Here is a 26,644-nt window from a genome sequence, read left to right as displayed (position 1 = left end):
AGCGGGCGGGCGACCATGGCCTCCTCGCCGGGCGCCGAGAGCCGAGCGGACCCGGGCGAGCAGGAGGCGGCGGCGGCCGCGTTGCAGGCGGAACTGGGCGCGTGCCGTGAGCAGCTGGAGCGGGCGCGGCGGCGGCTGCGGCGCGCCCAACGCCTGTACCGGCGGGAGCGGGAGAGCGGCGAGGCGCTCAGGAGGCAGGTAGGGCCCCGCGCCCCGGATACCGCGGCCTCCGACCCTTCCGCCCCCCGGCCGGGAGCCGCTCGGCATGCGCTCCGCTTGTCCCCTCCTCCCGATGTGCCCGTTCCACAGGGTTCCTCAGCTCCCGGAGCTCGCCGGGCTCTCCTGGCCTGCGAGGGGCCAGAGCAGGTTTGAGGTCTCGAGTCTGAGCTTGGTGGTGAGAATGGTAACACCTTCTCTACCACAGGGTTAGATTTGCAGTCAGAAGGAAAAATTACATGTTTCAGAGGAAAAGAAGTTTATTGAACGAAGTGTTAGGTAAAGGAAGAGTGGCAAGACGTCTCTGTGAATGCTTTTGGCAAAAAAGGGAGGTTTAGGGGAGTCCTCATTGCGGTGTACAGCTTCCTTGTGAGGGGAGGCAGCCAGGCAGCACTGATCTCCTCTCTGACAGAACCCAAGGGAACGGCCTCAAGTTGTGTCAGGGGCATTTTAGATTGGATATTAGAAAAAGGTTCTTGGCACAGGGGATGCTTGGGCAATGGAAGAGGTCCCGCAGAGAAGCAGTCACAGCACTAAGCCTGCCAGAGCTCAAGGAGCGTTTGGACAATGCTCTCAGGCACGTGGTGTGACTCTTGGAGTGTCCTGTGCAGGGCCGAGAATTGGACTCAGTGATCCTCGTGGTTTCCTTCTAGTTCAGAACATTCTGTGCTTTGTAAATGCCACGGTCATCACTCCAGGACAGTGATCGTTGCTTGAAATCCAAGTTTACAGGGTGGGCATTTAGCAATAACCTCGGTTAAATTTCTGTGCTCCTTTGTGAGCAGAAATTATGTGTTTTTTCATGCCAGCCATTCAAGTACAAAATTGTTTCCTGCCAAACAAAATCACTTGAAACACCTGTGATGCCATTATGTTTTGTTTGAATTACAGAATGCGAAATAGGCTGACTCTCTTTTCTGAGATGGCAGACCACTAAAATTGATGGCAGTATTGTGTTTTTAACATGCAATTTTTCTTTCAGGTAGAAGAACTCACTAAAGAAATCCATAATAGAAAGGAGAAAGATACGTCTAGTGTAGAAGTACAGACAGAGGACTGTGCTGCATGGTCACAAGCAGGTAGAGAGGGTGGTGACTGTTTAACTAGGGATATAGAACAGTATCTTAGTTTGAAAATATGGTAATATAGAATACATTTCGGGTCTATATCCTTTGCTGAATTAAATTCCTTAACCTGACATTATCTTTCAGACCTTTTGGTATTCATTCAAGGCATTAATTCAGGATAAAATGTAGCATGAAGTAGCAGAATTCATGCCATTGTAATTTGTTACGTAGTAATCTCATGTTGCAAACATACATGCTTTACCAATTTTTGAAGTATATGAAAACAAGACTTAGGATTGGAATAAATTCAGAGTAGAGGCACTACCTAATATTTGATTTTCGTTAGACTACTTAATTGTATAAATTTCCAGTTTAAAATTTAGCATCCTTAAACTGCATTAGTAAAATACTCCCTTGCTAATTTATGCAACTTCAACTTTTCTTTCTCTTCCCCGGCAGATTATTACTACTATGAAAATTATTACAATCACACTGATACTCAAGATTGTGCATCTGAGCTACCAGTGCAGCACAGTCATGAGAGTGAAGGCACTGGGCATAACTCCACAGAGGAATCGGAGGCAGGTGTTAATATTGCGCTGAGGAAGGATAGCACCAGAGCTATTGAAGGTGGAGAAGAGGAAAATTTCATCCAGAATTCACAGGTTTTTGGACTGTCTGGAGTTTTATCAGTTTTGAAATCAATATTCTGTTAATATTCCATCTAAAAGATGTGCTTGCAGTCCTGAGAGCTTTATACAAAATGATTTTTTGTGATGGTCTAGTGCTGATTATTCCCTTGTACTTCAAAACTAGTTCTTATTGTAGTATGTTCCAGGTGGAGCATCCTCTTAGATTTGTGTCTTGGAGTTTGAGAGATCTTGTGAAAAGGCATATATATCCTGCATAGCCTGGAAGCGAGATCTTTTTTTCAGCATAGTATGTCCAATATGTCCATGCTGATTTTCTTAAATAGTGCTTTTTGTTTTTTCTTCCATTGACGTAAGGAAGCAAGATATAAGGAGAAGAACATTGGTGGTGGGGTTTCTTTGTTTATTTTGTGGTGGGTTGGTTTTCTTCCCTGCTCTTCAGCCTTCTCTTAGGTCACTCAGTTTACTGAGTTTGTGCATCTAGCATCTAGCATCTGAAATGGAATAGATGTCAGAAATCTGTCTTAGGGATGCTCTGAAAGATATTTCTTGTGTGTATATTTGGTGTGAGTCACTTTTGAGTAAAGCTGGAGAAAAATGAAAGACACAGGCTGAAGTCTTGGTCCTTGTTAAATAAGTAGGAGTTTTCCAGTAAACCACAGCCAGATTTTTGCCTTCTGAAACAGTCCAGATTCACAGACCACTTACCTTTCTTGCTTTCTGTTATCAGGAGACAGAAGAAACTTCAGCACCAGAAGGTTCTTTGGCAGAGAGCTTGAGAGCTGCTGCAGAGGCTGCTGTTTCACAAACTGGATTTATATATGATGAAAATACAGGATTGTATTATGACCATAGCACTGGATTCTACTACAATTCAGTAAGGATCATTTCCTAAATCCTTGGAATATTTTGTCTATCACAAAAGTTTTGTTAGTAAAAGTTGATATGAGCGAAGAACTAAGATCCAAGCTGATCTTATGTTTTGAAAAACAGGTTACTGAAAATGAATAGTTAAAAGTTTGTTAATTAGCTTATTAATTATTTCAGTCAAATCAAAGATAGCAGGCTAAGCTACAAGTTTAGATTTTAATTCTGTTTTTGATGTCTCATAGGTCTCTAAGTTACTTGGAATTGTACAGATTATATGCTATAAAGTTGATCTGTAACTCTTCCAAACCTAAAAGCTTGAGCTTAAAGATGTCTTGTTTAGAAAAAAAAACATATTTCTGAAGTCAGTTCTCCACAGTGAAAAGAGTCTTGGGAGGAAATACACAAAATGTTTGTGCTTTTACTTGAGTACTGTTACCAACTAGTTTGATTCTACAGGAAAAGAAGACACTTCTTTTAGAAGTGTTAGAAGAAGATTAGATGATGGGTGAGAAATTCTTAATGGTTACTTTTTGATGTTTGTTTTTATATAGCTTTTGCAAAGGTTTTCTTTTTGTCTTCTGAGGTGTGTTTGTATATGTATACAGATCTGTGGATAGATATGTATACACTGTACTGCACTGAGAACAGAGAGTTTGTTTGCTGTGTTATATTCAACTCGACTGTAGAAAATGAATCAGGTAGGCAACTCTGTTCAGGATGCTTCTGGACTTCGTTTTTAAGGTCTTAAAGGATACCATTGGTTTTGACATTGTTTGTGGATATAGTTATACATAAATGTTTGGGGCTATAGATTACAGTTTATGGTAGAATTATCCAAAAGAATATCTTTTCTTGGTACATAAGTGTTCTGAATTACAGGAAGTGTTCTTGCATTGGGTTTGCTGGCAAAGTTCTGATGATGGGGCTGGGGTGCAGAGGTAGTCTCTCTGAGAGAAGGCCAGGGGCTGCCTGGACATGGCTGGTCCCACTGCAGGGCACAGCACGGCCATCAGAGAAGCTGGTGGTGCCTCTCTGAAACCAGTGTAAGAAGGGGCATAACTGTGCACAGTGGAGTCTATATGGGGGGTGAGTGTGAAAAATAACCCTGTGAACACCAGGGGCAAAGAAGAAGGAACAGGAGGAGGTTCTCCAAGCACCAGAGCAGACCATGCAGAAACTACTCATACTACAGTCCATGGAGGATCCCACACAGAAGCAGCTCCTTATGATGCCTTCTTTGGCTACCTAAACACAGAGACCAGACAAAATCAAGGGGATAAGCAGTTACATTTATTGAAGGGCCTTTAGGTACATTTAGGGCAGCCAAAGCCCCCCTAGAGGCTACACCCAAAAAATGGACAACAGGTCATGGGTTTTTATATTTATATAAGTTTGGTCCATTTGCATTTTTGGGGTTAATCTTCCATTTACACTTTCAGATAATGAAGTCATTTACCCCAAGTCTGCTTCCACCCACAGCTCACTTTTGTTTACATTTCTTAATTCCCAGGCCTGGAGAGGAATTGTTTTGTCTGGCCAAAATGGGAAAGCAGCAGCTAACACTCTATAAGGAGTTTGGAGTTAGACACTAATAAACTGCAGGATTACAAATACATGAAAAATATAAAAGCTAAAATCCTAAGGCATCACTTAGGGGACTGGAGAGCCCATGCCAGAGCTGAGAGCACACCTCCCTGGTAGGAGCTTCCCTGGTAGGAACTGTCGCCTGTGGAGGACCCATGCTTGAGCAGTTCTTGAAGGTCCCATGCTGGGCAGGGGAGAAGCAGCAGCAGAGAGGGACTTCTCATTAACTGATCTCAGCCCCTCTACTCCTCATTTCCCTGCACCACTCAAGTGGGAGAAGACAGGGAGAGGAGCTGGGAATGAAGTAGTACCATTGAGCTTGTGAAAAAAAAAATGGAAGAGATGTTTTAATTTAATCCTTATCATCCAGCTGTATTTTAGCTATTTCCAAGTCAAATCTGGCTTGCCCATGATAGTGACTTTCATCTCTTGACCCATGAGCTTTCCATCTTATTTTCTTTACTAGTCTTGTTGAGGAGGAGAGTGGACAGAGTGGTTGGATGGGCATCTGGTAGCCATCCAGGATCAAGCCACCACAGTTCTTTCATTTTATCAAAACTCAGATGTGGTTCTTTATTAATCAGATGCTTCTTTGAATATATTTTTATTGATGTGATAACATTGCTCTTCATTTCTTATAAAGGAAAACCAACTGTATTATGATCCAGCAACTGGAATTTATTACTACTGTGATGTGGAAAGCGGCCGATACCAGTTTCATTCACGAGTGGATCTGCAGTCTTACCAAGCCTCTGGTACTAAGCACACCAAGGATAAAAAGGGGAAAAAGAAGAGAAAAGAACCAGAGTGGATTGCTGCAGATGAGTATAAGGTAACCTCAGAACTGATAGACAGAAAATGCAAAATCTATTGGGTTTTTGTCTATGATGCAATTTACAGACTGTGGGGCTTGGTTTTTATGCAGAGAATGTATGCTTTATTTTTTAAACTATTTAAACATACTAAAACTATATACAGCAGGTTGCTAACGTGTAGTTAGTGTTCAAATAACTTTCCCATTGAGTGATTAAGAATTAAACTTTTAACTTGGATCCCCTCACTTTTTCAAGTTTTTTTAAATACTACCCAACTGTAAAGGAGTCTAAAATTGAGTGTCAGTGAAGTTTTTTGAATAGCAGGCACACTTCAATGAATTCAGTGTTTTGTGGGCTGGATTTACATCAGAAATGCAGTGGCAATGTCTTGGGTTTGGGATTTTGGCTTATGATTTGGTGTTGGTTTTTATGTGTGGTTGGGTTTTTTCAGATTCACATTATGAACAAAAAAAATTTAAATTTTGAAAATACACTCATACACAATCCTTTCTCTGTGACTGCATTCCAGAGTGTAGTCCATTGCCATTTTACTGAAACACTGCTATAATTTGGGATTGGTGTTTTTGAAGTTCTTTTTCTTTGCATATTATGTTCTCCTATTGATACTTGCTCACTGCATTTTCATTGTCATAAGTGTGTGGATAAGCTGTACATCTTAATAAATGCCCATTGTAATTAATACGTATTTTAAATTACAAAATTTTTCTGAGTGCTAAGAAAGCATACCATTTCTTGAGAAACATTACTGACTCCTAAACACCAAGTACTAACACAGCTATTAAACCTCAGGAAGCATTTCTGTTATGAACACTCTTACTGATGTTGAGTTCTATTCTGTCAATTTGTTTTATTACTTTAAGATAAAATTGAATATACTGATTTCTCCAGTTTGAATTCTCTTTGGTTTGCATTCTTCAAAGCTATTGCTTTAACCATTACATAGCTTCATTATATAGGCCTCAGACATGCAAATTGGTTAAAACCTGAAATAATTACATTACTGTCCAGATACCCATACGTAATAGTCATATAACATCAGTGCACAGTTAAAAATTTTAATCAAGAGTGAGGTCATCTGAAAGACTTGAAAATGGAAACTATTTACATTAAGAAAAAGTGTAAATAGGTTACATGTATAGTGGTTGTTGACTGATTACACATTTTATAAACAAATTGTGGCTAATGCAGGAATTTCTGCTCCTTGAGGAAACCTCAAGTGAACCTTTCCATTTGGAAAGCTTGATCTGGGTACTTACAAACACTAAGCATAACGATTCTTTAGACTTAAGAGAACAGAGCTATTGCAGTGGAAGTGCAGTTTTACCAGCACCCAGGTTCACAGCCTGCTCTGTGCAAATGCTGAATTAGCATTCTGCCACTCTCAAAAGGCATTGGTCAATACAGAACTTTATCCATCATGTGTCAGGAAAGAATCACGAAAAGCTCATGGGAATAAGTCTTTATCATAAACTGATTAATAGGTGTCTTAAATTTAGTTCCCTTAAATTTGTTACCTAAACCAACAAGAGTGTTTATAAAAGTTTTAAGCCATGTATAGCTTTGACCTATCAAATAATGTTGACTACTTTTTAGACTCCCATCATAGTCTGCTTCTGTAATCTCATTATACTAGAAATAGAGTTTGTCTTAAGCTTACTTTATACCAATATTTTTGTTTAGATAGTCTTGTTAGCAGATCTTTTCTGTGAGACTTCCAGAGTTACAAGGTAGGAGGTAAACATCCATTTTTTTCTAGTCTGTTTTATTCATGGTGAACTGAGTACTTTGCTTTATTTGTGAATTAATTTATTTCACCAAAAAGGTAACAGGGAAATCATTTAAAGTATACTGTAGTGCACAGATCTTTTCTTCTGTGAACAGGGAGTGAAGGCCTATGTCAAAGAAGTAATTGTGGTCTTTTTTTTATTTTTTTAAACAAAAACAGGGAGAATACTAAGTGAAACATAGGACACTCTCAATTTTAAACTTCAAAAATAAAATAATGCCTTTTTATTAGTGCACTTCTTCATAAATGCACTGCTGGATTTAGAAGAAAAACTTACAGTTTACATAGCTGAGTTAAAACATTTCATTCTTGTACTGTTATTAATCACTTAAAAATTCCATGTTACATTAATATAAAAGATTAAGATTTTCTAGAATAAAAGACAGTATTTTTCTGTTACAAAATTGGAAAATTAGTTTATAAGCTGCACAGTCAAGTTCATAGATCCATGGTATTTTTGGCAGTATTATTATTGTCCAGTTTAGTCTTGTATTGGCAAAGGCACTAATTCATTCATGGTAGAATAAAACTAAAAACATCTGGTTTTAAACAGGACTTCGTAGTTGAAGCATTGTATATTGAAATGCTTTTCTCCAAACATACTGCCCAGCCTTCTCCCTTTTCTTTCCCTGAATGCTGTTTAAATTATTCAGGTTATTACAATGCTTTTGAAGAGTAGTACATCATTACTGCGTTTCCCAATTCATTATTAAATTGTGCTGCTAGCCTGAAAACTGGTCCCAACATTGCCTCATTTCTTGACCAAAGTAGGTTTTACTTGCCTTTCTACAGGTAGGAGGAGGATTTGGTTTAATGCCTGGGCTATAGACCACTAGTGTTAAGAAAACAGGATGTCCTTCTGGAACAGGTCATTCACCCCATGAACTTTATAATTCTTGGTTGAAGCTGAGGTGGTTTATAAGAATATCCATTCTTATTCTTTATAAGAATATCCATTCCCCTTAAGGCAGGGGAAGACAGCAGTACTTACAGAATCATATCCATTTTTTCTCTCTTTTTCAGTTAAAGGAATAAATGTGAACAAATATTTCTAGATATTTATAATTACTTAGAAATTGTCAAATACAAGAAATAAGGAAATTTAGCAGTTATGTGTGTAGATTATCAAGCATATATTTCTAGGTAGATGGTATTAGTAAGCAATGATTTTTACCAAAATTGCGTGTGATTTTTTGAATGACTTAATATAAACCAAAGTACCTTTTTTGTTTTAAAAACTATTGTAACTGGAACAATCCATTAACTTTGTTTCCGGTCACAGAAGGGTTTTTTGTTGTGGTTTAATTTCTAGCTATTGTGAGGAAATTCATGTACTCAGCTATCTTACATACAGTATTTATTTTTAAGTGGGAAACTAGGGTACTTAACCCTACAGAAATAGGGGTTAATTATTTTTTGACAAGTGAGTTGTCAAAAAATATTGTAGCATTCTTTAAAAAAATCCAATATAATTCTGAGATTGCAGAGGATAAAATTAATATGTTAAAATATTATTGCATTTTTTAAGAGGTGAATAACCTTTTGAGAAACAAGAAAATACTCATAAATGTTGGCTAATATGAAAGTAATTCTAATTGTAAAAAACAGCAGAGTGGAAAATCGTGTGCTTACTATCACCTGGGAAATGTTCCTAATTCATACAAGAACTTTCCTTAAAGACATCCTTGCTTTTCAGTCACAAACTGAAACTGTATTGCAAATAGTTTTCTTTTGACTTGTGAAACAAAGTATGCTATCTCTACTTGCTTGTTTTTAACTGACAGTCAGGATTTTTTTGCCAGGATGAAGTGCTAGCCTCTGTGCAGTTCATAAAAAAGCATTGGTAGAATACCTTGAAACTTTTAGACATGCAGTTGACTTCTAGTATCTTTTTGAAGGGGGAGGTCAGAAAAAAGGTGGGACAAGAAACATGGTATTTTCTTCTGTACAAGAAAAACCTTTAAATAACTAAATTTGGAAAAGTTTAAAAATTTTTTAAAAGGTGACATAAGTGATAATAGGATCCCTGGCCCAGTATCAAGATCCAGGGTTTCCACGTAGTTTGGAGAATAGACTGTGTGCAATAGTGATCCTACAGTTCTACTTGCTGCATTTGGGCTGGTAGAAATACATAGCAAAATTTAGAAGGAAGTTCTGACACGTGTCATTTTTTCCATAATTTTTTTTTTTAATTTTCAAGCTACCACCTACTAAATTTTATTTCAGTGTGGTACTTAAAATTAACTTCTACCATGTTCTTTTCCATTATAGATTCATCATAGCTACATCTGTAGGAGAGGCAAGGTGGTTTTAGCAGTGTTTCCCATACAACTCTTGAAGCAGTGACTTTTTACTTTTTTTATCACATGTAGTTTACTTTTTGCTGATATTCATCCCATCTTTAGGTACGTCAGTTGACAGAAACCATGGCTAATCTGAAGATTTCTTCTTTTGGATTGGCAGCTTCTGGTAAAGGTAGAGTTGAGACAACAAACACACATTAGTCCATGGATGTTTACCTTTAACCTTGATATTTTTGTTGAAGAAAAAAGAATACCTAGTAATTGATGTTTGGATACATTTTTTTTCCTAAAGGAATTAATAAACCTTTTAAAGCTATTTAATCAAAATTAATTCACCTGGAAAGTAGCTTTCAAATAGATTTTAAATACTTTGTAAGTAACATCTGAAGAAAACTTTGATGGCATTCTAGAATATTTGGGAAGAGAAGTATTTAGCATCCCTATATAACATAAATCGACTGGACTAAAGAAACTACTCATTCTTTAGGTACTGTTATTTAATTCAGAGCTGTCCACCACCAGTGTATAAAATGGCTCCAATATGCTGTAGGAAGAGGGTTTTTTTATGACATTTAATTAGATTTTTTGCACTGGAAAATTGAGTATTGTGTAGAGTGGATAAGAGTAACTAAAGTACTGTGGAATGATTTTAGCACATGAAACCTTAGTCATTTCAGTGTTTGAAACTACTTCTTTAGTAAAATACTGAATTTCAGATTAATTTCATATTGAGGGTGTCAATGCTAAAGGTGTGCTATTCAGTCCTGTAGAAGAGTGCTGAGAACAAATGAATCTGCTAAATCACCTACTGAACTTCTAGCAGACCAAAAAACAGGCTACACATTTGAGAAAAGTTGTATCTGTCTATATTTCTCTGCTTTGTATAAAATAAATTTAGAAAAAAATAATTTAAACAGTGCAGTTCTTAGAATTGAGCCAATTATGCTCACAATAATAAGTTCCCATGTATGGGGATGCTGAAGAATTGCATGAACATGCATGGTGGTCAGCCATAGTACAGAAAAATTGAAGTGTTGAAAGACAAAATGTCTTGCTCTGTAACAGTAAAGCAAAATGTATAGTTAAATGCTTGAAATACTTTGAAATTTTCATTAAAAACAGTTCAATGACAATGATAATATATATTTTCTAAGTAGGACAGTCTGTACTTCAACAGGTCATGGTAAAAGTTTGTGGCATATTTTCTATAACGTAAAACAATCAGTTCCAGTCACATAAGCATTATTTGTTATTCTTATAAGATCAGTCCTCATAGGATACATAAATATCCTGATTTCAAAGTACTTTTGGCTGACTTTGTCAGGGATGCAGAAATATGAACCAACTCAACTCTGTAGTTAAATAGTTCATTATCTGTAAGATTGATTGCACCTTTCAGCTTCAGTTTAGTGAGAAAAATCCCAGAGATCATGTGGTAATACCCAGTAGATAGAAAGTTCTTCAAACCTGGATCACATTGAGTCTATCCATGTCTAACTCATGACTGTTGGTGTCAGTCTAGATGTATTGGGCAAGGCGACAATGAAAAAGTGTATGTGTATGAGAAAATATCATGGTGTAAAAAATGGTTAAAATCAGCATCTGCTTGCATACTTTGTGTCTTGTGGAGTGAGTTTGGGATGAAGAGTTAGATAGTCATTGAGAAATTAAGTACATTGCTAGAATTTACTGCATTTTTCATGGTACACTAGTACCCTGAAATACTACACTAGTATTTACCGAATTTTGTGCTTACTGCCAGTTCCTGGTTTTTAAGTGTTGACTCTGCAGAGGCAAGGCATTAGGTGCTGTTTGCCTAGTTAGACTTTATTACATGCTACACATGTTCTGTGTTAGTACGGGTAGTCAGCCATGGTTACTCCAGTCAGCAGCTGAGTCCCAGACAGCTGCTCACTCACTCCATCAGCAGCAGGACTGGGAAGAGCATTGGAAGGACAGGAGTAAGAAAACCTGTGGATTGAGATATAGCCACATGCGCAAACAAAAGAAAAAGCAAGAAATTAATTCACTGTTTCCCTGCCTGGGCAGACATCCCCAGGAATGCAGGGCTCCAGCACAGGTAATAGTGACAAAGGCCAAAGTCTCAACATCCCTCCTGCTTCCTTGTCCCTCCCCCAGCATTTATTGGTAAGCATGATGCCATATGGTGTGGGATACCCTGTGGACAGCTGGGATCAGCTATATAGGTTGTGTCTTGCTTCCATCTCCTTGTGCACTCCCAGCCTCCTTGCTGGTGGAGTGGTGCAAGAAGAGGCCTTGGTTTGTGTAAGCGCTGCTGAGCAATAAACTAGAAACAAATCTCTGCATTATCAGCCACATCTTCAATACAAATCCAAAGCACAGCCCTGCACTAGGCATGGTGAATAAAATTAGCTTTACCCCAGCCGAAACCAGTGCATAGTCACACACAATGGAAAAGCATTTCTGCAAAACAAGATTGTGTCAAATGCTATAAGGTTCATTCAGTATCCGTATGCTTAATGTTTATACATCTGCACTTTGTCCAGATGTGCATTTTAATACAGATCCATGAAATCACGAAATGCTCAAAATGCATATTCAATTTTAAAATTCTTTATTTCATACAAGGTTTTCAAATGTAAAGACTGCATTTTTATCACTACTTGACTATTTAGTTTATTTGCTTTCTTAACAGTTGAATGCAGCAATTGTGAAAAAATAGAGAAGCTGCTGAGAAGAGGCTTAATAGTCATATTGGCAAAATCATAGAATGAATGTATGTGTGGAATCCTTGGTCTGTTTATAAGACTGTTTTTAAAAATTCCTGTTTTGAACACAGAACCAAGAGTCTTTTTAGTAGCCAGGCTTTGAAACAGCACCTTTTTACTTTCTAGTTTAAAATATCTGAAATTATGCCAAAAATCACAGAATGTCATGGGGTTCACTGTGGAGTTGAGTGGTTAGAGCCTCATACTTGGGCATCAGTGCATCACAGTCATGTCTTGTTTCACCTTGCTTGTGATTTGAGCAGATGGTGTAGCTTCTTTGTTTTCAGATTACATTAGTACCTTGAGCTACTTTATTAGATTACTCTGTAATAGAAGTAATATGTTTTAGAGTGCAGAACACCTTGGTATGTTTGGTATCAATATAATACCCGTACCAAACATAAATATAGACAGACATACTGAAAAATATAACTCATAAAAGGAAAAATCAGATTTTCCAAAAATATTTCTAATGGAATTAATGTGTTTGACATGTCTAAACTGTGTAGGCTTATTTAGGGCAAGACTACTACTTTTTTGTTTAAAATAAACAACATTAGACAGTGACCTTCCTGTCCTGTCCCTTTCTATTCAAGAACTTCGGGAGTTCAGGGAGGAGGGCAAGTGCATTATAGAGAAACCCTGAACAAACCAATAGTCTTTCAGTTAAAGCATAAAAGCATTGTTTTTACCTGAGAACCTGCTGTCTTACTGAAGGTGTTTCAAATGTACACTCTCCTAACCAACAGCTGAGAGGAATTCTTGTGTTTGTCATAGTCTGTAGCACTGATGCATTTTAACAATTCTGAAAGTGCTTTAATTTCCATTATATTAATATGGAAATTATTTCACTTTATTTCACTTATCTTGAAATGGAAACACATGGAAGGTGGTCAAGGATGTATTTTTTACCTGTTGTATTGCAATATTTGATACAATTCAAGGCAATTGAATGCACTTACTCTGAACTTAAAGTGGCACATAATTTAATCTGAGATTTTATTTATCTTTTAAAGATACTTCTGTTCTTCTTTCTCTATTGTCTATTTGTTTTCCTTTTATTTTTTTAACATAGTTGTCAAGCTACTAGATTGAGAATTACATTTTTAAGGTACTCTGGCAAAATTAATATGAAACTTCAGGTTTCTCCGTTAAAAAATGTTGTTGTTTTTTTTTTTTTCCTGATGATGAAATAAGTGGAAGTGGAAAAACTTGTAATGATCCAATCTGTCTGATATTCAGTAGAGAAATTGAGAAACTTTTGGCAGTAGAAAATGGATTTTTAGTATAACTATTTCGCATAGCATAAGTTAAGCTTGCACTCTCTGTCTGCTGTCTTGATTAAAGGCTCTGTTAAAGATGTGGTTTTGAAAGGAGGAAGAACAGGTCTATAGTTAAAGCATGAGTGAGCATTCCAGATACTCTAGACTCTGGTAATAAAAAAGAAGAAAAAACAGCAGGAAGATACAATGAAGATCTGTTAAAGACCTTCTAAGCAAGTTGCAAGAATTGAATAAGAGAGGGACAGAAGTGAGTGTCATAAAAGCAAAATAGGAAAATATTCAGAGTGATGTTGTACAAGTTTGAAAATGAGGACAAGATTCTAAAGTTTCTAAACATTTCTAAAGTGTGAGAAAAGAGTGACGTTTAGAAGAGGAGTAAGTGAAGTTTAGAAGAGGAGGGCAGTCACACTTTCCCAAATAGAAGATGGTCTCAGTCACATCCAACAGGATGTGAAAATATTTTCACTGAAATGTAAAAGTTCTCCTGACTGTATGTGTGAAATAAACTATTTCTTAATCGTTCTAAAAATAATTCTTCCTAAGTGAAGAAGTTACTTCCAGGCTATTCTTTAGAAAAATTCAATCTGTAAAGACTGTAACATTGTATAACTCCCCTCCAGGATTTGGACACAGAAGAGCAGAAATCATCTAACAGTCTGAATTGCTTTTCCACCACCGAGCAAGTAAGTTCTACTGAAGAAGATGAGTCTCCAAATATAAGAAAGAAGACTAAAATGGACACAAAACCACTAAACAGTCTAACAACCAAAGAATCCATTTCTACAGATGGTAGAAATTCACATTCGCACAAAAGTACACCAGACACTGCAGCGTGTACAGATGACAGTAGAACAGCAGACACAGAGAGTGAACCAGAAGAAGGTGAAATTACAGATTCTGAGTGTGAAACCTACAGTGAGGAGGAATTAACAAGTGAAGAAACTGGTGATTCAGAATACTCAGAAAATGAAGGTGAATTATTGTGGATTATATATGGTATTACTGTACTTTTCCAGAAGCCTGTTAAAAAAAACAGTTTGTATAATTTGAAAAATATATAAAAGCATGTGACTAGGGGTGCTTTGAAAACATGCTATATGTTACCAGCATTTCTTTCCCTCTCTTCACTTGTACAAAAGTAAATAGTAGTTTCTATAAAAGCTGTTACTGATGTAACGTCTGTGCTTGTGTAAAAACCTCAGGGATTCCAAAAATTTTGTTTGATTGGGAAAGTGAAAGGAGAGAAGAAACTCTAAACCCTGCTAAAATAGGGGTTCTAGACAGTAATATACAGTAATTCTGTGTATTGACTCTCTCAAATTAATATACAGTATTTTTAATACTGTTTGTAAACCATCATGTGCAATTGAATGCAAGATCAGTCTGCTGTGGTGAAAAGCAGTGTGGAGTAGTCAGTACTAGTTGAAATCCTATTTTGTTATATTCCAGTGGCAAATTGTGAGAAATGGATATAGACAGGAAACCTGTATATTGTTTTATAACAAAGTGTTGTACTAGGTCCTTAAAAAGCCAAAAAAAAAAGTAAAGGTAACCTGTGAAAGGCTTGATGCAGCCAGTTGGAACTATGTATGTGCAAAGGACATTCCAAATCATAGAATTAAATACAACCCATAGAAAACTGTATTGTAGCTTGTGCCCTGCTCACAGTTTATTGTCAGTTTGTTTCTTATGTTTTCATTACTTTACTTAACTACTCAGATTGTGGCTGATTAATGCTAGCCAAAATGTGCTTGCTACCATCAGGCTTTCAGACTAAATTGTCTTTTCTTAATATCCAATTTGGCAGTATTGCTGAAGTAATAAAAACTGGGGACAGTTTCTCTTCCCCTAGTACCTTTTAAGGTATTGTCTTCTTATTTATGTCTGCTCCTAGCTGAGATCATTGGAGATTGTTTTACAAATGTACATCCAAGTACAGAATTCATGCAGCTGTCAGAATATAGTATCTTAATATAATCATCAGGCAAAAAAGCATATGCATCTGTAGGTTCTAACTATTATTTTTTCTTATCCATGTTGATGAACAGCACTCCTAAGAGAAAAACAAAAACAGTAAAAATGCATTTGACATAGAAATTGTCAGATACAAAGTTTGATATGCAGTAGGTCTGTGATGTGGTGAACAGAAAGGTGCTGCCTTTTCTCAAAGTAAAATTGTTTTCTAATCTGTAACAATTAATGATCCATAAATTTATAGTATACTTTATATCTAGTAAATTTTGTAAATGTATATATATTTTACTGCTGTAACTAAAGAGTTGTCCACATGTAAACCAGAATTAGGAAAATATTTGTAATACTTTGGTGTGCATTCAGCCTTTGAAACCACAATCTCATCAAAGTTTTCTCTCAGATGTTGTTACATATTTCTTTTAATGAAAGTTGTATATTATTCAGCCAGCTAAAGGCTGAATGTTTTTCAGTTTTTTGAAAACTATAGACTATAAAGTTAAAACTGAAATGTGTTGGTAGTAATGGTGGTGGTGATTTTTTTTCCTATATAATTATAGATGAAGAAAAGATCTGGCCTCCTTGTATCAGAGTAATTGTAATAAGATCACCAGTTCTACAGACTGGGTCACTTTATATTATCACTGCTGTGAAACCTGCTACAATTGGAAGGTAAGACTGAATTAATTTTTTTACCTCTATATCTCAAACTACCTCTCTTTAAAAGCTGTGAAAAGCACTTAGGATTGCTTGTCTCTACTCCTCATGCTTGTCTCCCTAGCCTGTAGCAGTTGTGAGGAACTCTGAGTTTGGTTAGGAACCAAATCAGTTGTGAGGAACTCTGAGTCCACAGTAAGAAATGGAAATCAGGTCACATAACATGTCATCATGATAATGTAACAGCATACAGACTTAAGGCAGCTCAGCACACCTGAATAGTTAGTGATAACTTGATGTTGTGACTGAGTTCCAGTGGCAGAACAGCTGCAAGCCCTTCTTTGAAAACTTGTTTCCTAGAAAGTAAGTAAATGTTGTCCCAGGCCACTGAAGTACTTTTTTTTCAGAAATGGAAGAATGCCCTTCAGAAATCCAGGATCACTAGACTTCCTCACACCTTCAAATTTCAGTAGCGTTTGTTCATTGGCTTTAGATGATAAGCTGGTTTGTGCTAGACTGTATGCATTCTTACAGTTCTAAACGTGGTTTGTTCAGTGTGGATGATGAATTTAATGATGATGTAAAGCTTTCTTCCATGCTTACTTGAAAACCTTACCCTGGAAAAGCTGTTTCTGTCTAATGCTGATAGACATGTTTTGATTTGCTCTTAAAGGCTGAGTCATGTATGTGAAGATCAACAGACAGCTCTGCTTTGAATTTCCATATAGGTCTTTTACTAGCTGCCTTGCTTCTTAATCCCTTAGTATAAGAATGTAATACACAAATCCCTTCTTCCTACTACTGCACTGTTTTGATAACAAAAAATGCAAATAAACCAAAACTCACCCTGTTGTAGAGATTACTCTTTGTTTACTTGTATTACCTGCCTAATGCGACCAAGAGTTCAGCTTCACCATGGAACATGGACACCAAGATGCACTAAAGAGCTTGAAGGATGCAGAGTTCAGACTGTTAAAGGCATTGCATGACAGTTCAGATAGAAATATCCGGTTTATAAATAAGAATTTATTGGTACTCTTTGATCATTTATAATCAGCTGCTTTGTATCATTTATACAAATGGCAGAAGGGACCTAAAGCAAGTCTTTACATTGTGTATACAGCAACACAATACTTTCTATCTGTAAAAAATTCCTAATAGCTTTGAGGAGAAATATGATACTACAGTTCAACTGAAATATACCTTTCATGAGCCACTTAAAACACCTACTTATACTTTGTTGTGATTTGTATATCAACTTGCCTTTCTAGAGAAAAAGATGTTGGACACACACTTCAGATTCCTGAAGTTGGAGTCAGTAAGGTAACTCTTGTTCATGTCTGCTGAAAGGTAGATCAGAAGATATAAATGTATGAATGAAGCTTTAGATTTTATGGCTTTAAATTTGGAACATTGTGTTAATCTTTTGAAAGAACTTTCGGAATGAGATATGGGTTTAGCCAGACTTGAATTTAGAAAAAATGAAAACATACAGTATTTTACTGAATGGGAACTTAACGCGAACAACAGTGTGTTTTCAAAAGCTTTGAGTCTTTAATTTTGTAGTTATTGAACTTGAGAACAAATCCTGTTAAGTACTAATGATATATAAAATTTTGATGCCAGATAGTAAGAATATCTTTACCAAGTAATGCAATCCTTGCAGTTATGCTCAGAGCAAAGGGGTTTCTTTTATTTTCTTTCAAGCAACTGTGGAAATTATGTAGAGGAGTTTGAAAAATTAACAGAATTCCTTTCAATCGTAGATTGAATGGAAATTTTTGTTATAAATTCTGTGCTCTATTTTGCTAAATACTTCAACACAGACCCTAAATACAGCACTCCTAATAAAATAAAACTGTAGATTGACAAAGTTGTGTCATCCAAGCAAAAAGTTTGTTAAAAAAAAATCTATAAATGCAAGTATCTCATGAAACACACTTGACTGTTTCTACTTTAAATGATAGTTTTCATTAATCAGCTGCTATATTTCATACAGAAAAATTTCTGGAGTAAATATTTCCCTGCTATTAATCACTTTTTCAGGCATGTGTTTGAAACTGGGCAAATAAAGAAACCAAAAGACTTATTTTTCTGTAATGTTACCATTTTAGTACTTTACAGGTACTGACAGTTTATATAAGAAGTTACTTCAATTTTTAGATAAGGAGTCAAAGGTGAAAAGATAAATTACATATCTGCAGAAATAAAAAGTTATGTACTAGTTGTTTTCCTCACTGTTCTTACTTTTTAGCTGTGATCAACTTTGGTGTTTGCTTTTCTTGAGTGGAAAGTGAGATTTTAAAAAATGCTACACCTTGCAGATTTGACCTCTTTAGAAGTTTTAGTTCTATTCAGCAAAGCAGAAGTAGAAAATGAAATGTCTATTGAATGAGCTAGTCAGTCTGAATCATTATGGGAGTGTTCCATGTAGTAAGAAATGCTAGCCAATCTTCAATTTTTATTTTTTCTTAACTGAAAACAGCAACTACCATTGCTTTAAATTGTCAATTTTGAAACAGTCACTTTTCAACAGCCACTTCTCTAGACTTAACTGCTTTTACTGAAAGTTCTAGTGGGTTGGAGAAGTTGATACTTGGGTTTGTTCAGTGGCCTTTTTTGGAGGTAGTACATGTCTTTATGAATTTGGCTAGGAGTTGCACTTTTTCTGGTCTGTGGGAGCAATACCTATACAGAACTGCAACAAGACAAAAAAAACAAAACAAAACAAAAAAAACCCACCATATTATTAGTCTCAATATCAGAAAGGAGATAAAAGAAACAGCAGAAGATTGGTACGGTTGTGTCCCAAGTATTAAGATGCAGGAGAAGGTGAGTTATATGAAAGTTACAAAAGCATGGTATTTAGGTAGTTATTTCAGATATGAAAGACCAAGTAAATGAAAGCAGAATGAGATTTATTTTTAAATGCCAGTGCTCTAAAATACCTTAAGAGGAAAAAGCCTGTTATTTAGAAGAACAGTTAAGAAGGCTATATTACCGAATCTTACAGTTACTTTAAGTAAAGCATACTTGCCACGTTGGAAGAATATAGTTGTCCAGTAATGAATCAGCTTATGAACAAAGTCATTATGTTAACTGTATACATTAGTTCATAGTGTTGTAGCCCATTCATTTACATTTCATAAGAATGAAATCATAAAATATGAAAACTTTATTAACGTGGAGCGCCAGAGCCACTCATTTTAAAGGTTTCAAAATATATTCTGAAATCTTACTGTAAAATAACATTTAAATTGTTAAGTATTCACTTAACAAGAACGTTTAACTTAGGCTTCTATTTGTCAGTTTCATGCAGAAGTGTATTTTGACCACGATTTGCAAAATTATGTTCTTGTGGATCAAGGCAGTCAGAATGGAACAGTTGTTAATGGAAATCAGATTCTCCAGGTGAGTACCTACTGTTTTAGTGCTCTTTATATTGCAGAAAACTAATCTTGTGGTCATTTTAAATGTTTTATGGCAAATCACTTACAATGCCATTGTATGTCTTCTTTCATACATTACTGCATGCCTTGGTTCCCTTCTGATTTTAGCCACTTGGAGTACTTAATGTTTGCTAGGAAAAATCCGCTATGGTTACAGTTGCTAGAGTGAAATACCCACTGTAAATAAACAGTTGCCTACATTTGTGAGACCAAACTGAACTGCTGAGTTGTAAGTAGTGTGCATGAAATAGAGTTCGTGTCCTTCATGAGTTTTAAATTTGCCTGCTAAAACTTTTGTTTGCTGTAGCCTAAAACAAAGTGTGATCCCTACATCCTGGAACATGGAGATGAGGTGAAGATTGGCGAAACTGTGCTTTCTTTTCATATTCACCCCGGCAGTGATACTTGTGATGGATGTGAACCAGGACAAGTTAGAGCACATCTTCGCCTGGACAAGAAAAAAGAGTCTTCTGGTTAGTAATATTATCACAGGATACATATTTTATTATGGCTGTTTACTTTATAAAAATAAATTCGTTCAGTTTTCATATAGTTTTCTTGTCAGCTTGTAATAGTTGTACATAATGATGTATTTTCTTCTTGGTATATGTGTCTATGTATAATAATGTCAGAACAAAAATTCTCTCCTTTGTCTTATGATTCAAAATATTGTTACCTTAGTAATTGCAAATTCAATCCTATGTTCTTCCTTTTAGTTTGTCCAGCACTTAGCAAAGAAGAGAGAGAGCTAGTCAGAAGAAAAGCATTAAAACAAATACGGGTAAAATATGGTTTACAGGTGAGTTTACAGTAGAAGTTGATTAAGTTTTTGTAATCTTGTGGTTCTTTTAAGTACTTTGTGATTCCTATTTTAAGCCATAGACTTTGTTGAATAAGGGAGGTTTTCAAATGCCCTTAAACTTATCCTTGTTTGTCTTTTGTACCCTGAATAAGTATTCTTTACAAACCTCTACAAAGAAAGATGATGATAAGAGAACAGGAAAGTTCCATTGAAAATTGAAGATCCTTTCAAAGTGTACAAGATTCCTAATCCTTTGGAAGTTAAGATTTTGCAAGATACTTCGTTTTTATGTCTGTAGACTAAGTTTTCACTGAGTTGCAGTCCTGTCTTTCATTTGGAAAGAAAACACAATGAGCAACCGAAAAAATTATGGAAGGGAATGGGAATTTTTTCAGGTTTTTAAGTCCATAGAAGAATAGAAACATGAACATACAGGCAATATACTGTATGTATTCAAATTACTTCTGTTGTAGAGATAATTTTAACATGCCGTTGCTTCCAGCATTTGTACTGAGTATTCATGTAGAAAGCAAAATGCCATCATTTCTATGAAATTCTTCAGATACCAAAATAATACTGATACAGAATCCATAAACATATTTAATTCTGTCATTTATTCTGAAAAAAAAAGTAGTTGCTGAGGAACAGGCTAAATGGTTATATAAAAAGCCAGTGTGATGTGCACATGATTTTCTGCTTAATATGGAGAGATTGACTCTTCGTACCAAGAGAAGAGTCAAAAGAATCTGTTATTTTATTTACAGCTTCTGAGAAATTACTGAATTTGGCAATGTTATGTGATGATGGCAGTAATATGGTTTACAAGGTATGCTTGTAAGCTAAGAAAATACTAAGTGAGGACTGCAGATTTTGTTGAAAGATTTAGAATTACTAAAAAAGGCTGAAGCTCCCATACTTTTGGAGGGAAAAAGGGAGGTTAACAAAAACAAAGAATTTAAACCCCACTCTCTTTGTCTTGATGCAATTAAATCTGCTTGGAAAGAACACAGAATATGAAGACAACAAGGCAGTGAAAAATCCAAAGTACAAAGACAGAGCAGGAAAACGCAGAGAGACCGTTGGAAGTGAAGGAACCTTCCAGAGAGATGATAGTTCAGCTTCTGTTCATATGTAAGTTGCAGGTGGGGGAAAGTATCCTCCATGTTCTTCTCTTGTGAATCTTTAAAAAAATGATAATGAAATAAGTATCAATTTGTTACTAGGCTGCAGTTTGTTAAATTACAGATAACCTGTATATATTGTGTTAGGAGAGCTAGAAAATTTTAAGTTTTTCACACTTCCCATTTCACGTTCTCTTATATATTAACTCATCACCTTCCATATAAAAATATATGGAAGGTGAGGACTTAAGGATGGCAGTAAGGACACTTATATCTCAAAAATGTAAATAACTCCCCAGCTGCATTAGTGACATCTTCAATAGTGTCTGTTTTTCAAGTGGTTCAGTTTTTATTTTTCCTATTCAGTTCCAGTAATAGTGCACATGCAGATTTTTCACCTGCAGCTTCTCTCACTGTCAATATCCAGCCACTCACAGGAGATGTATTTACATACCTCTCAAATGACACTTGATGTTCCTTCAGTTGTTACATTGCCTCTGTAGCTGTAGTTGGGGTTTTTTTTAAGAAGCATGAACTTGTAGGTGCATGAGAATTAATAAAAGGAAGCGTGAGATGATGAAATAGGTGCAGGAGGATGATTTGGCAGCGATACCACTTTTTCCATATTGTAATCCATACCCTCCTAACCGTGATGTATCTTTTAACTCCTAAAGCAAACAAGTAGTTCAGGAGGTTTTAGAAAGCTGATATTGACCTGAGGCTTGTTCTTCTATATAGCTCTTGATGGACTGATTCCTGATTTCTGTATGTATGCACATTTCTATTTTTCAGTATTTGAAAGCATACTCTTTTATATTAACTCTTGCTTATCAGTTATCTTAAACTTTCTTCAAAGTGAAATCAGCAACAGCAACAAAGGACATAAAATGTTGGAGAAGATGGGATGGAAGAAGGGGGAAGGTCTGGGAAAGGATGGTGGTGGCATGAAGGATCCGGTAGGTCTTTCTGGTTTTCACTTGAGACAAAAATAATAGGAATGTATTTGTAGAGAAAAGTATCTAATTGTATGCCACTATTCACTTGAAACTTATAAAAAGCCTGGTTAAGAAAGAATAATCTCACTAGGACTAATCTCAAATTCTTTTTTCTTTGACTAATGGGATATTTTGAAATTTTTCAGTAGTGTTGTCCCTTCCTACACTGTGTTCATTAGGAAAGTAAGCAAAGGCAGACAGACAGTTTCTAGCCATTGAATTAATAATCTCGTATTTGTATACAAAGTCTGGAGGAAAATTGGAATAATTTATGTGATGTGATTTGAAGATCAGTTTAGGGTGGAATTCTTTCTCAGAGGCTGACGTAGCACAAAAATCAAGCTAGATGATGGGCATTGAGAGAGGAAAAGCTGGCAGAAGTCACTGTAGCCAGGAAGTTGTGGGCCTCTGTGGCAACCATGTTAGCCCCATTTTTGTCACCAGAGATGTGTTGTCTTTTGGCAGTAGTGCTACTCAGAGCCACACCATACCCTGTGTTGTCAAACTAGCCAGCACAGGGATCATATGCTGCTCACTTGGTGAGGTGTATAATAGTTATTTTTGTGGCATTTTGGGATATTATTCAGGACTCTACATCATAGTTCCAGAAGTGGTGATGTGACACATCATTTTCATGGTACTGTTCATGTATGATCTAGGTGTTTTAGAACATAAAAGAGAAGTGCCTGGGGAGAGGGGGTGGCACGTGTATTACAAAACCAGAATTTGTAGTATTTAGAATACCTAACTTGCAATTACAACAATATTTCATGTATTTGACAGATCCAACTGGAGTTACATCAGAAGCATGCAGGTTTAGGTATTAGGAGACCAGCCTCAATTGAAGATGTTCAGCTTGTCCAGAGCAAGAATAAAAAGAACTGGGATAAAGCAAGAGAGAGGTTTGCTGAAAACTTCCAAGACCCTAAATCACAAAGGGATACAGCTAAGAGTACACTTTGGGTTAGAGGGACTGTAGACTGAACTATCTAGTCCCACAGCAAGGTAATTCCTGAGTATAAATAGTTGGGAGAGAATTTATTTTTATTCTTTTTGCTTTTGCTAAAGCAGGAGTTTGGTTATATGTAAAATACAGTTGTGGAAAACCTTATTCAAGATTAACTCTGTTATGTTAACTGGTTTTCTGTAGTCTTCATGCTTTTATACACATTTTTAATACGATATGAATGGAGTTTAGAGGGATATTCAAATTTAAGTACTTGAAAATTATTTTCATCAGAAACAGGAATCTTCCATTGTGTTTTTACACTTCACAGAAAGTTACGCAAAACATCTGTTACACTTAAATATGATACCTTTACACTTGAACAGTGGTTTAAAATCAAGATGAAAAAATAAATTCCCCAGATCCCTAGTAAAAAAAGTACCATATTGCTGTTTCTTCATGTTTGCCATGATGCGCTCAACAAGAGGCACACCACTCTTAAATTCACACAGTTCAGTACTAGCTACATGTCTCAGCATATATGCATTTGGCAAAGGAAAAGGGGGAAAAGGCTTGTTTTTAAATGATTAATCATTACTGTTCAAAAATACCATACTCCATGAAATAAACTACCAGCATTAGTGAAGAAAACAATGTTCAGAGACAGCTTGTAGCAAAATTTTCTTCTGTGAAGAACTTGTTTGAGATTTGTTTAGTAAATCTGTATCATGCCTTTAAAAGAGGAGGTTTGTTTAGAAAACTGCTGTCTGTTTGTATTTATTAACTTCTTTTTCTGATACATCCATTGCTGGCAATGGAGTTTATGCCAGAAAAAAACAACACAAATAACTGATTTTTGATGGGGAAGGATTTCCAAACTGAAGCTAAAAGATTGGTGTTTATTGAATGTTCCTAAACACAATAAATCATTGTCAATTTAAGTAGTGTGCTTCTTCAAACTGTCTTTGGGATGGGAATGCTCTTCTAAAATGAGTAAAACTTAATCCCACTTTGTTCAAGTTGAAGTTCTGATACTTGTCCAAGGAAAACATCGTAGTCTCACCATCCTACCAGATCATGCACACAACTGTGAAGCACTGTGGAGTAAAAGCAGAACAAGTTACCAGCCATTTGTCTTAATCTAGACACATACAGTATGAAGCAAAATGTCCAGTCTATTATTTAAATCATGAAACTTGCCCAAGTTTACAACGCGAAGCACACCTTACTCTTCTGCAGACAGAGGTGAAGATAAAATTATCCGCACTCAGTGCATGGAGCAGCATAACTAAAATGAGGTTGCTGTTTGCCTTTGTAAGCAGTTAGTTTTCTACTGATTTAGTGACAGACATGTATTATTGCTTTTGTAATAATATACAAGTATTGCCGTATTATGTACTTTGCTGTTGCATTCCTTTTTATTGGCAACTCACATTTTCAGAGGCTTTTTATACCTGTGGAAAAAATGTAAGTTCTGGTTTGTAGTTGTTAAGTTTTAGATCACCATTTATCTAAAAGCCTCTTCCTGCCAGCAGAAGGAAAAAGCCCCTGTATGCTAAAATAATGTTTTTACCTGTTTTTCTTTTTAGTTCTGTAGTCTTCAAAGTAAATCAAACTATAAACCTTAATGTGGTGTGAGTAGGAACCATAACTTCCCCTCTCCCCAGTTATTCAAGTGTAACAGCTCTAAGAACAGTAAATCAACAAGTTTGCATTTCATGAAGCTTTTGAAGTAAGACATCATTTGCTTTCTGTGAGAGGCATGGTCTCACGCAGTCAAGACTGACTGCTTTCAGTACTGCAGCTTCCTCTTTCAGCAGTTCCATATAAAGGGCTGAAGCTTAGTCTTGGTTTTCAGTGTTGGTGCGACAAATCCTATTCTCTCTTGATGCTGCCTAGGGAAGTGGAAAAAACACTACCATTAATACACAGATTGTTAACAAAACAACTGGAGTTTGAGTAATCGTCATCAAGCAGTTGTGTGCCTTTATTGAGTAGGAAGACTTGTATTGTGCTAAATATGACTTTTCATCCTTTAGTGACCTCTTACAAATGAGGTGAAAACCACCAGTTGTGTGCAAGCCTTATGTGCAAATGCAGTACTGCTTTCCCTCATGTCAGAAGGGGAACATTAGTTGCTATTGCACTATTATAATTTTGGAGGCTATAACCAGTAAGATACAGCATAAAGGTGAACTGTCTTACCTTCTCAGTCCTCCAACCATCCTGTTGCCTTTCCCAGCTTATGACACTTCGAGCTACATTTTTATACAGCTAAAGTCAAGTTTTAGCAGTTTGCTTTATATATAAATATATATAATTCTGAAGTTCTTAAGGATAAAATTAATCAGTTTTTACAAACAGTTTTTTGTAGTCCTCACAGTGAAATTTGTAAACTTAGCAAACATATTTCTGAAATACAAAATAAAGAGTAGTAGGTACATTCTTATCTTAAGAGCGGAACCGTCCAGCTGGCACAGAAAAACATGGAGTGCAATCAGTGTTGTGTGCAAGGCCCCGAACTATCTGCACATGAACTGCTTTTACAAAACAAAGTAGGATGAAACAGGAGTGTTTGTTCCAGCAAAGCTGCTGCAGCTGGTTATGTGAAGATTGTGTTTAGTGAAAGACTGGGTCTTTCCAGCATATGAATCCACAGCAGCAGAAGAGAGGTCAAAACCAGCATCTTAGTTACCAAGAAGACGTACTGAAAAGTGCATTCCAGTGGATTTTTTTCTGTGTGATCTTTTTCCAAATGCTCTGATCTCTAAACGTGGGAATTTTCTTCTCAGCGAGTTTCTGATTTCTAAACGGGTTTCATCTGCACCTTATTTTAATCCAGCACTGCTTCTCTGCTGATGAACATACCTGCATACGGCTTTACAGCAACAGTGATCCTGTTCAGCCCTTCAGCGCACCGGGGCACCATCCGCTCTTCTCCGTCTGTGCCCACGCATCCGGGTGTCATTTCAGCGCTGCAAACAGCACACATGCTGCCGCTCCGGCAGCTCTTTGTTAATAGGGCAAGGGAAGAAACGCGTCTGAGGGCGTGGTTTCCTGCGCTGTGCCCGGGAGGCCGCCCAGTAGCAGCGCCTCCCGCTGCAGGGGCCGGCCCGCGCCGCCCGCCAGCCTCCGCCCCGCCGCCATCTTGTCTGCCCTCACGGCGCGGGGCGAGGGGGGAGCGGGGCCCGGCGCGGCGTCGGCCGGCACCGCGCCTCCCGCGGCTTCCCCCGCCGGGCAGGGCAGAGGCACGACGCCGGCACGGGCCTCCAGCTGCCCGCTGGTGTGCTGCTCTGCAGCTCAGGAGCAGCGAAGGGAGTAGGGAATGCATCACATTACCAAAGGACAGGTAGACAAA

General features: G+C 36.9%; 1 protein-coding gene, 1 long non-coding RNA gene and 1 other non-coding gene across 3 annotated transcripts; 1 reads left to right on the top strand and 2 right to left on the bottom strand.

Annotated features, from left to right (window-relative positions):
- On the top strand, positions 1 to 24,227 carry AGGF1 (angiogenic factor with G-patch and FHA domains 1). The gene is made up of 14 exons (XM_036403111.1): positions 1 to 198; positions 1,199 to 1,295; positions 1,743 to 1,948; positions 2,664 to 2,810; positions 5,031 to 5,219; positions 13,966 to 14,317; positions 15,877 to 15,988; positions 17,245 to 17,296; positions 19,283 to 19,384; positions 19,730 to 19,895; positions 20,139 to 20,221; positions 21,228 to 21,355; positions 22,202 to 22,301; positions 23,124 to 24,227. The coding sequence occupies exons 1-14, from the start codon at positions 16 to 18 to the stop codon at positions 23,322 to 23,324; spliced, it is 2,118 nt and encodes a 705-aa protein (XP_036259004.1). The 5' UTR covers positions 1 to 15; the 3' UTR covers positions 23,325 to 24,227.
- On the bottom strand, positions 23,497 to 26,313 carry LOC118699242 (uncharacterized). The gene is made up of 3 exons (XR_004982047.1): positions 26,155 to 26,313; positions 24,860 to 25,181; positions 23,497 to 24,383 (listed from the first exon to the last, which is right to left on the bottom strand). It is a non-coding gene; the product is annotated as an uncharacterized LOC118699242 (long non-coding RNA).
- On the bottom strand, positions 25,378 to 25,506 carry LOC118699856 (small nucleolar RNA SNORA47). The gene has a single exon (XR_004982136.1). It is a non-coding gene; the product is annotated as a small nucleolar RNA SNORA47 (small nucleolar RNA).
- Positions 26,314 to 26,644: the final 331 nt, after the last annotated feature.

The sequence above is a fragment of the Molothrus ater genome, chromosome Z, assembly GCF_012460135.2.
Source record: "Molothrus ater isolate BHLD 08-10-18 breed brown headed cowbird chromosome Z, BPBGC_Mater_1.1, whole genome shotgun sequence".
Taxonomy (NCBI): domain Eukaryota; kingdom Metazoa; phylum Chordata; class Aves; order Passeriformes; family Icteridae; genus Molothrus; species Molothrus ater.
Note: the sequence above shows the minus strand (reverse complement) of the source record. Positions and strands in the feature narration are given on the sequence as shown.